Raw genomic sequence first — 12,128 nt, forward strand, 5'->3', positions numbered from 1 at the left:
ACCCGCTCGGCCGCTCCAACCCGGGGCTCCGCGACGCGCCCCCGGGCTACGGAGAACGGAGTGCGCCTCTCCCTCCCCCAGGGACGCGATCCCAAAGCCCGGTGTCTGTCCCGGTACTAGCCCACCTGGCACTCCCTCCGCCAGGAGCCCTCTGACACCTGGGCTCCCTGAGGGGCAGGGAAGTTGTGCCTTCTGGGTACTGACTGGCCCAGAGAACCCCACTCCAGGCGCCGCGGTTACCGGCACCGGTTTGGCGGCTCCAACCTGAGTGCTCCACCCCGTACTCACCGCCCCTACCCGCACCCGCACTTGAGGAGAGAGAGGAAGACCCAAGGAGAAAAAGAAAGAAATAGATGGGGAGCGGGATGAAACCAGGCATCCAAGCCCCTGGCCAGAGGAAAGATGAACATGTTAATAGACTTGTGCTGCTTTGAAATTTTATGGCCTGGAAAATCCAGGCCAACACTCCCCGCAACATCCCCAAACTCCCCTGCTCTCCCTAGGGTCAGACGACTGCCTTTCCCCTCCCCCACGAAGGTCCCCCCACCCCCCCACACCTCCAGGGAACCAGGCCCTCTTAGAGGTTTGGCAAAGTACCCCCCCTCACACACACACACACACACACACACACACGCACACACACACACACACAAACTGTTTGGTTTTATGGCTCTGAACAGAAGAGGGGGAGATGTTTTATTGGCAGATGGGTCATAAAAAGCTGGGGGCTGAAGGGAGTCCTAGTGGCCCACTCCCATGGGACCTCTCATGCACAGGAACCCAGGTGTGCATCTGGGAGGCAGAGTGCCTCACGCCGCCACCAGTTTTTCTGCAGACTAACTCCACAGCACTGGGTCAGGGTCGCAAAGAAAAGAAAACTCAAAGAACTAGGACGTTAACTTTGGGGTGGGGTGGAGGTGCCGGCTTGGGATCTGAGCTGGGGTTTCCCTCAGTCTTCCTTCTGTTCTTAAGGCTTTTGCTTTATAGAAGCTAGGGTTAGTGCGCTATGGACTGAGGGCAGCGATGGGGGTGGGGGTTTGTGAAACAGTTATAGAGGAATTCTGGAAAAGAGTTTGCTGGGCGATGAACAGGGAAAAGGTCCTCTGGCCTATGTGGAGTCGTGTGTGAGGATTTCCAGATGGGTGATAGAGCTGTGAGCTTCCCTTGCTCTTTCCTATTCCCAGCATCCCTTAACCAATGGGCCTGAGTCCAGAGTTAGCCCAGGTAAAGGGGGTGCGGGAAATGAACGGCCAGGATTCTGCACCCCTGGATTGGGAAGTGCAGGTTAGGCTGGGTCACGGGGGGGAGACAGAAGGACACCCTCATGGCACCCCAGGACGCGGATAACTAGGGACTGGGTCTCTGGCCAGGTGTTGTACGTCCCCTTTAAGAGCCAAGCTGAGCTCTTAAGAGAGGGAGGGGGAGTGGAGGGGAGGGGAGGGGAGGGAGAGAGGGGAAAAGGAAAAAGAGACTTTTATAGTCTAATCCCCAGGGACCCGCTTTAATAAGAGACTTGTGCTCTGCTAATCGGGGGAGGTGTTTGTCAGCAGAGATGGCCTCCGCTCCCCTCCCCCTCCTCCCCTCCCCCAGTCCTCAACCCTGGACCCCAGCCCCCACCTCTCCTAGGCTGCAGTGCCTGCCCTAGTTCCCTCCACCCTCTTAGGCTCTCCCACCCCAGCCTTCATCCTGGGAACCCAGCCCCCTTGCCCTTCTGGGAGCCAAGCCCAGCCCCTCAGTTTCTCTCTCCTCCCTACACCAAGAGGCCCCGGTCTTCTCAGCCCAACCTCCTGCCCCTAGGCCTTCCAGCCGGGGTTAGAAGAGTGTGTATGTGAGTAGGGGCGGGGGGAGGGCGAGGTGGTGAGCAGTGAGGGGGTTGGGCTTTTGCTGAAAATAGTGCAATGACCTCTCTCCAGACCAGCACCGCCTACTAAACCTGACCTGCTGCCTGCCACCAACCCGATCAATCCAACACAGATGTGGCTCCTTCCCCTCCCCTTGGGAGCTGGGCCTATGTGTGTGTTGGGGACTCTCTCAAGCCCCTTGCTTCCCTCCGTGGCTCTACCTGGTTCTCCTTTGTTCCTCCCAGTGTATCCTTCTGTCTTTTCTCTTCATCCCACTGGGCTTAGCTACCACCCTCCTTTTGCTGCTTAACCTCCACCCGCTCCTGTAAATTCCCCCTTTTCTCCCAGTAGTTTCCCAATCCCAAGCTGATTTCTTCCTCTACCATGATCCTCCCTTCTCTTCCTTCTCCTCTCCATTTCTCTGCCTATCTCTTCAAACCTGCCTTCATCCCTAGCAGCCTCTTCTATTATCTCCCTCACCATCTCCAGTCTCTCATCTTCTCCTTACTTTTCTTTTCCCACACATTGTTTTAGTCCTGTCCCCTTGTAGTACCCGACTGTCCCCACATCCACTGGGTGAGAAGTGTATGGTGATTCCCTGGGGTGGGGGTGGGGGACTCTCCTATAGACTTGGGAGAATGGGCCCTGGGGCCAGCTTAGGAAACTAACAATAAACCTGCATTTATTGAGAAGCTCCTGCTATTTTCAGATTCTTTATTTACTGCTCAGCACTCCTATGGAGCAAGGATGATTATCTGTATCACTGAGAAGTTTAGTGGGTAAGGTCAGATGCTGGTTGATGAGAAGTCAGGCAGTGATGAAACCCATTTTAATTATAGTCAGAGAACAGTGTTGAGATGTCAGGAAGGACTTTCCGGCACTGGCCTGTACAATGTAAGACTGGGAGTTTAGGGAGCTCAGTCAGTATGCAGTTATTGAACACTGCCTGGCACTATGGAGGCACTAAAGCCACAATGAGCAAAACACACAGTATCAACAGTGTTCACACGCATGGGGATTAGTACCTCATGGTGAAGACACACAGGAAAAGAAGACAATCCTTACGCTGCAACGAGGCATAGCGTGCTGCCCCCATCTCACCAGCAGCTCCCCTGCCCAGCGCTCCTGGTCTCTGAGTTTCCACTTTGGAACCCTACCCCATGGCACCTCACAGCTCCAGCGGGAGAGCAACTGGGAGCACGACCAGTGCCCCGGAATCTCAGAGAAGAACCAAGGGGAAGGAAGCTGCAGAGGAACTTGGTGTCTTGTGTCCTGGATACATGAAGATCATTAAGCACTTTCCTCCCCATCTCACTTGGAGGACCCTCCTTCTTCTGGGTGGGGGTGGGGGAATGCTGGTGGGAGACCAGCCGCAGATGCTAAGTCCTCCACGATTATGCAGAACTCAGAGACCTGGGCACGACACATATGGACTTGACTTCCTAATCATTCTTACATGGCCTGGAAGCTCCTTTCCGAATCTTCCTCTCTGTCCATTTAGAATGAGATGGCTATTCCTGCCCAATGAAAACATGATTTAAGGCATTTCCAACTGACTTAAGGGATTAAGAAGGAAACTGAGAGGAGCTGCAATGGAAGCAGAGGCAAATATTAAGAATCATCTTTTAGATCCAAGAAGAATCAATTTATGGTCCAGAACAAGGGGAAATGGGCCAAAATGTAAAGTTTGGATGTTAACCTTTGCAAAGAGTTGCTGGCACTGGACAGGAAGCTCAAGGGAGAAAAGACTGATTACAGTTCATCTGGTGTGTTGAATATTATTTCTGATGTTTTGGGCAAGTAGGAGGAAACAACATAGAGGTAGTTTTTCCCTCTCAAAAGCTGAGGTGGTAACGGTGATGAGGATGAGGAAGCAGCTGAGGAAACTGGTTTCCAGGTTAATGGGAGAGTCAAATGCACAGGAGTGCTTGAGTAGTTCGTGTTAGTTCCAGGCATATTAGTTCTAGTGTGAATGATGGCAGGAAGCCTAGATCTGATTTACTTCATGAAATAAATTTAGCCCATGCTCTCTATCTGGACCATGGGTTATCCACTCTCTGAGGCCATCTGTTTTGTTTTATATTGTGTGTGTGTTTGGGGTGGGGGGGACGGGGACGTGGGATGCTACAACAGGTTCCCCACCTGGCCACCAGACAAAACAGCAAAACTGGGACAAGGTGGCCTGAGGACAGCAGGTGTGATATGAGGTTTCGTTTCTTTGAAGAGCATCAAAGGTTCAGAAGTTAGAGCCCTACATGTTGGGGAAAGTTGGAGAAAGGGAAGACTGCAGATGGAAGAATCCTCTAATAACCACCTTTGCAGGTTACCTGGTAGAGGAGAACCTATGCATTAGGGCAATTGGGTTAGGGAATGGGTACAGATCAGTAAGACCTGATAGAGCAGTCATCTTACAGCGGAAAAGAGGAGATACTGTTCTGGGTATCAGTGACACGGTAGTCAACAAGACAGGCATGGGAGAAGGGTGAAGAACTGGAAAACTCAGGCTGAGGACTCCAAGTTGCCAATGCCACCCAGAATGCTGACCTCCTCCACAAACACTTTTGCTAACCTTGTACCCCCTTTTCTCTTATCAGCGGACCCTGCGGTGCAGACAGATGGCAGCCCTCTCTGCTGTCATTTCCACTTCAGCCCCAAGGTGATGTTCACGAAGGTACTAAAGGCCCAGCTGTGGGTGTATCTACGGCCTGTGCCCCGCCCAGCCACAGTCTACCTTCAGATCTTGCGGCTGAAACCCCTAACTGGGGAAGGGACTCCTGGGGGAGGTGGGGGAGGCCGACGTCACATCCGTATCCGATCACTCAAGATTGAGCTGCACTCCCGCTCCGGCCACTGGCAGAGCATCGACTTCAAGCAAGTGCTACACAGCTGGTTTCGCCAGCCACAGAGCAACTGGGGCATCGAGATCAACGCCTTTGATCCCAGTGGCACAGACCTGGCTGTCACCTCTCTGGGGCCAGGAGCTGAGGGGCTGGTGAGCAGGGAGCCTGAGATGGTGGCGGATATGTGTAACCTGGCCCTGAGGAGGTGGGATGTTGGAAAAGGTAGATCAGGAATGTGAAGAGGGTTGCAGACTAGCATTATTTATCTGGGGCCAGAAGCTGATTCTAGAGGAGGAGTTTGGGAGGGAAGGGGAGTGGCAACTATCACTTTTCAGATATCCAAGCCAGGCCAACAGCTGAAAACCATTTGGTTGAAGGTGTGATTTAATGGGAGATCCGTGGGAACACAAAAATGGACTCTTGATGAGGCCTCTGGCCAAGGGGCTAATGAGAGTTAGGTTGCCAGGGGAGGAATTAGGAAGGTGAATTGAAGGAGAGATGGCTAGCTGGCAAGAAAAGTGGGCATAAGACACTGGCTGGGGATGGGAGCAGTGGGAAAGCTGAGAGGTGGTCTCTGTTCTCATGCCCCTGTTGAGGGGCAGGTGAGAAAGAACACTGAGTACAAACCCTTCAGGACTCTGTCACATCTCTTTCTCCTCTCCCATCCCAGCATCCTTTCATGGAGCTTCGAGTCCTAGAGAACACAAAGCGGTCCCGGCGGAACCTGGGCCTGGACTGCGATGAGCACTCAAGTGAGTCCCGCTGCTGCCGATATCCCCTCACAGTGGACTTCGAGGCCTTCGGCTGGGACTGGATCATCGCACCTAAACGCTACAAGGCCAACTACTGCTCGGGCCAGTGCGAGTACATGTTCATGCAAAAGTATCCACACACCCACTTGGTGCAACAGGCTAATCCAAGAGGTTCTGCTGGGCCCTGCTGCACTCCCACCAAGATGTCCCCAATCAACATGCTCTACTTCAATGACAAGCAGCAGATTATCTACGGCAAGATCCCTGGCATGGTGGTGGATCGCTGTGGCTGCTCCTAAGGTGGAGGACAGAGGATGCCTCCTCCACAGACCCGACCCCTAGATCCCAGCCCTGACCCAGTTCCCCCACAGGCCCTAGATCTCCCTCCACCTCTTCTCATGAGCATCACATCTTGTTCCCTGCCCAAGCAGTGTGCAATACAATAGAGGGAGGCAGGTTGGGGATTGAAGGGTGAGGGGTTTGGGGGAAAGGGAGAAGAGGAGGGGACAGGTCAGGTGGGGAGTGTTTGAGGTTTGCAGGTGAAAAGGTTTGGCAAGAAGACAGAGAGGCATAGAGAGAGAGGTAGAGCAGAGAGATAGAGACAGGAACACTAAGAGCAGCAGTGAGAAGGCGAAGGGATGGAGAGGCAGATGAGACAGACTAGGCAGAGATAATGAGAAAGAGACTGAAAGGGAGTAATAAGAGAAAGCCCCATACCAAGCCTCCTTTCTTCCACTGGCAAGGTGAGGGGCTTGATATGTTTTGGGGAGACCCCCTGACTACCATTTTCAGTAGGAAAGGAAATCAAAAAATCCATTCTTAGTTCTTCCCTTTCTCTCTAGCAGTGGCCAGGGGAAGGGAAGTGAGGGCAGGAACAAAAGTGAGGATTTTGGAATATTATTTATTTATTTATTGTGACTTTTCATTTTTTGGTATTTGGCTTTACTGAAATAGAAGGGCCCCTGTTCACTGTGCCCATTTGTCCCTTATTCCCTAAATACCCTGTCCTCCCTCAATACCCACCTACTTAAGCACTTGTATAAAGCCTCTAGGGTTGGGAACGGGAGTAAAGGACAAGAGGGCTGACATATGGGGAAGCTTCCAATCCATAATCACCCTACTTAACCTTCCTGAGCCAAAGGGGTGGGACTTCCAGTGGTCACGGAAACAGTAAGCGGTTAGGGTTTAGGAGCTGGGGGAGCCAGCCTTCAACATCCAGGATCTATACGAGAGCCACTAAACTCACTCAGATCTACCCTCAGAGTACTGAGTTATTTACCTAGAGGGTGTGGCCTGTGTATGCCCAAATTCCCACCAGCCAAAAGAGAGACCAAAGAGCTGTGGAATGCCCTTGCTCCCAGCCTCTACCTTCAGGTCAATAAAAAGAAGAGTATAGAGAGGTCTGGGAAGGGTTAGGAGGGGTCAAGAAAGGGGTGAGAGGAGGCTGATGGTTACAGGGCATCTGAATCCAAATTACTGCTCTGGGCTAAGGAATAGAGCCAGCAGACCAAGGTGGAAGGGATTCTGGAGCGGGGGACATTTTAGTTCCTCAACCCCAAAGCTCAGGTGGAAGGGAGAATAAGGGAGCAGAGTGTATAATTATTTTTATGTTTTATTTTTGGAATCTAGCAGTACCTGGCAGCAGGGATGGGGACAATAGTGGGTAAAAGCATCTGACAAGGCCAATCAGAGCAGAGGATGGGAAGGTGGAGACTCCCTGGTTTGTTCGAAAGGCTGGGAAGCAGGCAGGGATCGGTTACCACTCCAAGTCACTAGCTGGGCCTGTTCATTCCTCCCACAATCCTGACCCACCCTCCTCTGGACTCTCTGTGCCTCAGTTTCTTCCCCTCGATGGAATGAAAAATAGCAGCACCCGCCACAGCCAAGAGATGAATTCTGAGCACTTACCACGGGCACTTTATGGACATAAAATACCTCTCGCTGTGGGACAGATAACCAGGGCACCAGAGTAGTGGTGAAGAGATGTGAGGCTTAGAGGAGTCACAGGCTTCAGAGTACAAGCTCCCCTCTGCCGCCCAGCTGGACAGTGCCTGAAGCCAAGGAGCCAAGAATCTCCTGATCCATACCCTACCCATACCTCACTGCCAGACTTCTTGGCTCCAGGCAAGAGCCTAGAGGGTCAGGAGAGGAGGGGGAAAGAACCTTCAGTAAAATTGTTATTCTTAAGTAGAGTCAGTAGTTACGGTTCTTGATACAAATGGTACTGAACAACGTTAAGCCCAAGCTGGAGAGCTGACCAGGAAGGCTTGATTTTCCCAAGAACATGACTCTCCCACTTGGTCCAGCCAGTGGAAGGGGCAAAGGTATGTGACCACCCTTTGGGAAGGTGGTGTTGGTGAGCTTTAGGATCTTATTCCCATTCCCATAGTGAAAAAGTGAGATATGGTGTTTCAGTATAGGAATGGGCAGGGGCTATTAAGCATTGCAACTTGCCTCCTCACATACAGCAGCTATGCTAATCCCCCAGGGGATCCTCTCCTCTCTGACTCTATTCTTTATCCTTCCTTCTGGCCCAATCTTGGAGACCGGCAACACCATTCACTTTTTCTTGGTGAAAGGAGAGGAACAGAGAAGTGAAGAACAGAAGATGCCTTCTCCAAGGTCAAATGCCCATGCTTCTTGATCTTGGCACGGGGTGGGGGTTTGGCAATAGGTATCAGATGACTTCCCTCTACAAATTCTATAGAGTTGGGGCATTAGATTTGGGGACACTTAGAATATGCCCCTTTAATACCACCAAATAAAGACCTCTGGGGGAGGGTATTTCTCTTATGAACATAAACCTGTGAGTTGAAGTCTCCTTTCCCTGGCTCTTCCACCCCCGAAAAGGCCGGGGGGCATAGCCCAGCGGCCTTGTGGAAACTAGCACTCCCCTCCCACCTCATGATGTGTGTGGACCTCACCAGTGCCCTCAGATCATAATTAGTGTAATTATTATTTACTTTGTGTATTTGTTACTCTGTGTGCGTGATTGCCTTTGTTTGTTAAGGGTGTCTGAGGAGTATGGGGCCGACAGGCACTGGAACGCCGGGAAAGAACTTTTTCACTGAGATCAAAGATTCCTGGAGGGAACCACTGCAAAAAGGCCATCAGGCAGTTTTCAAGTTATGTGACAGAGGGCAAAGATGGCCATAGGGTGCTCTGATTTTTGGGATGGTCACATGACACAATCCAGCACTTGAACCTGAAAAAAGAAAAATAAAAGCAGTCAAAGAATTTAGAATTCAGTGATGAGCTCTTCTCCCTAACTAAGCGCGAACATTTATACCTCAGACCAGGAACAGAAGAGGATCTGGGAGGACGGAACCTTGTGCTCAAGAACTAAGAAGATGGCAGTCATTGGAGCAAGGGAAAACCACTATTGTCTCCTGGGATGATGGTTGGGACATGCAGACCAAGGGAGGGGACCTAGAACAACTCTCTAGAGAGCTTTATCAAAATAGTCCCAAAGATTACAAATCCTCTCCCAGCTTCCTGAGAATGGAAGATCTAAAAGTTCTCTTGAGACCATCCTGCTAATGTTTATCCTATTCTGCAGTTCCCTGATCCTAGGGTTCCTCAGCTAAGTCTTACCAAAATCCACAAACCAAGCTAACATGGCCATTCACCTTGCCAGTGCACCAAAAGTGGTTAAGCATCTCAAAAATGTCTCCCGGGAGCCTAGAGCATACTTCTAAGGCATAAAAGTTAGGTGTAGCAAAGGAATCTTCCCTAACTTACATTAAAAAAAAAAAAGGAAGAAAAGCTACTGTAACATCGATCTGATCCAGAATGGGGAGACAGGGCCGTGGAAGGTTTAATATGCCACCATGCTTTCCCGTCTTGTTAGTTCTATCTACAGAATGACCCCACCTCATACCAAACTACAAGACCGAGGTTGAGAGAGGAGAAAAGTGCTACACAGTCCTCCCAAGGAGCTGCTGTATCCACACCTACCCCTAGCGTTTTACCTGAGCTAAGACTTTTTTTCTCCCCCTAGTGCTGTTTCCTACTTTGAGAAGACATTCAGAAGAAACCGCAAGAAACCCCAACATCCTCCAACCCAATGCATGAGTAGCTAGCCTATACTCTATCTGTCCACTTGGGGATGTCAGGGGCTCCAGGCTCAGCACCACAGGAAGGGCATTAATTTACAGCTTCTGCTCTCTAGTGAGGCTGAAGCAGGGAAGTCTGCCCCAGGGAACAATGTCAGCTTTCCTACCAATGAGCTGGGGGTAAGGGAGCAATTAGACTCCTACCTCTTTCCACTCTCTGAACCTCCTAACATTGTACCTGCATATGTAGTATACACACACATACACATACTCAACCTAATCCACTCAATCCCCTACCCTTTAACTAGGACCTACTTGGGGAAAAGAAAATCTTCTCACTGTAAATAACCTAGTAAAATTAAGATTTCGTATTTATTGAACGAATACTATGCAAACTATCGTAAACAAATTGTGCCGAGTACATAACATCAATTTTCACAGGGTTGTTGTTGGTACAGGGTCTGGAGAGAGTCACAGAATAATTAATTTGTCCAGGGTCTCAGAGCCAGTAGAGCTAGTGTGGTAGAACAAGGAATTGCACTGAAGTAGTTGAGAAAAGAAAGCTGGGAGCACCCAGGGTTAGAAGGGTCTGCAAAGGTGTGAATTCCAACCATTATTTGGTAATATCTTTGGAGTTTAAAAACAAGAGTGGACATGTTGCAAGAGAGGCAGAGGTTAGTTTCTGATGGATTTCAATAATCAGGTGAATGACATTACCTATCAGAGGCCCTCATACAACAGAGAAAACAGTTAAGTTCTTTCCTTCCCCTTCATCTGTTTCTCGTGTCAGACATGGAAACAGGGCTCAATATCAAGAAATCCTGTTCCTATACACATCTTTCTATACCCCTTACCCCCACAGAAGCTTCTAACCTTGAATCTTCAGAAGTTCCCAGGAATTGGCGTGGGGGGAGTTTGGAGTGATGGTGGAGAAAAAGAGAATGATCCTTGGAGAACCATAAAAAGGTGCAGATTTACAGCTGAGGAAGCTAGTTCCCTCCACATCTTTTATAGACTCCCTCATTAAGAGCTTCCAGGTATGCAGAGAATGTCACAGCTTCAGGACAGAAAAAGAAAGCCTCAGTCAGCTAACCACACCTGGATCTTGGATCAGCTACACTAGTGAGACTGGGGGATAGGAAGGAAAGGTACTTGGATCCCAGAGAAAGGATTGGAAGCCTGAGTGCCCATTAATGTCTTAAAAGGGGCTTACTATTTAAAGACTAAATTAGTGGAAAAGACAGGCATCTTGATCTATCCATGCTCAAAAAGTATGTGTAGAATGACTATGAGACAAGAGGAGGATTTGGTGATCAGGCTTGGAGATGAGAGATTTCTGACCAACATAAGAACAGCTGCTAGAATGAGATGAAAAGGTTAGTAAAAAATTCACACTCTCAAGGATTTGGGGAAAGTGAGTTGAATCAGGGAAAGAATGAGTAGACTTCAGAAAGAGAAGGCTAAGTGCTTTTATGGAAGGTTAGAGGATAAGGAGGTAAAGTGTCCTCTCCATGGAGGATAAAGAGGAAAAAGGATACCTGTGAATCTGAGAGAATGTAAACAGGCTTAAAGGGATGGACTGAGCCAGGCTGGTGTGGCTCAGTGGTTGAGCGTTGACCTATGAACCAGGAGGTAAAGAGATAAGGAGATATACAGTAGAGAATAAGGGGGTAAACACTGAAGTATCCATTGTTTCACTCCATTAACACCATATGCTCCACCCCTTTACCTATTACTCATTTTTATCATCCTTGGGTAAAAAACCCTTACTGAATCTATAACCTCTCTCAAGCTGCAAAACAGAACTAACTCTGTTTTTGTTTTCAGAGTAGAGAGAGGAAAAATTAGTCTCAAATCAGGGCCTGGAGAAAAGAAAAGGGAGGCAGCCAGAAGAGGCCAGAGGGAAGGAAACATTTACAGAATTCCCGTCTGTTCACTTTCCCAAAGTCTCAGAATGGGGCAAAAATGTACAACGAACGGTTAATCTTTGGATCTGCTCTCCAAGGCAGTTTTCCTAAAGTGTCTAAACTTAGGTCTCTACCCTCCTCAGCAACCAAAAACACTTTGTGGGAAGAAATTCTTGTTAGGAAGAGGATCAAATTATTACCTACTCCTCACAAAATAAGGCAGAAGGTTTCAGTAGAAATGGGAACAAGAAATTACACCACAGCAACACAGCATCTGATTATGGTACCAAAGTCTTCAGGTAAGGTGTCAAGCTCTTAAGTTTTATTACCAAGCAAAAACCAACCTTCTGAAGGTCCAGAAATAAAGATTAAGGGGAGAAACCTTATACCAACACATCAAAAAAGATTAAATAGCAGGTCTCAATCTATGTGAAACCAAATGCAAACACACAGCCTGCTTAGGGAGAGCCAAACCTTTCTAAGTTGGAGGCACAGTAAGTAAAATGGATTTTAGTAATATTTAAGAAATGTTACTGCCAAAGCTGCAATAGTATACTTCGGCAACAGAAGACAAACTAGCACAGGGCTTGATTAGAAAGTAGAAGCATCCTGTCCACTGCTTATGTTCCCAATGATCTAGGCCAGTGGTCGGCGAACTGTGGCCCCTTAAGTGTGGCTCTTCCACAAAATACCACGTGCAGGCGCGCACGTACAGTGCGATTGAAACTTCGTG

General features: G+C 49.2%; 1 protein-coding gene across 1 annotated transcript in view; it reads left to right on the plus strand.

Moving 5' to 3' along the window:
• Window positions 1–8,677, plus strand: part of GDF11 (growth differentiation factor 11) — a gene marked incomplete at its 5' end in the record, with an annotated part of 9,176 nt that extends 499 nt beyond the window's left edge. Inside the window, 2 exons of the mRNA XM_006777899.2 lie at window positions 4,436–4,833; window positions 5,352–8,677. Of these exons, the coding sequence (XP_006777962.1) occupies window positions 4,436–4,833; window positions 5,352–5,732 (779 nt within the window). The remainder of the gene's footprint in view (window positions 1–4,435; window positions 4,834–5,351) is intronic.
• Between the last annotated feature and the right edge of the window lie 3,451 nt (window positions 8,678–12,128).

The sequence above is a fragment of the Myotis davidii genome, unplaced genomic scaffold (assembly GCF_000327345.1).
Source record: "Myotis davidii unplaced genomic scaffold, ASM32734v1 scaffold509, whole genome shotgun sequence".
Taxonomy (NCBI): Eukaryota; Metazoa; Chordata; class Mammalia; order Chiroptera; family Vespertilionidae; genus Myotis; species Myotis davidii.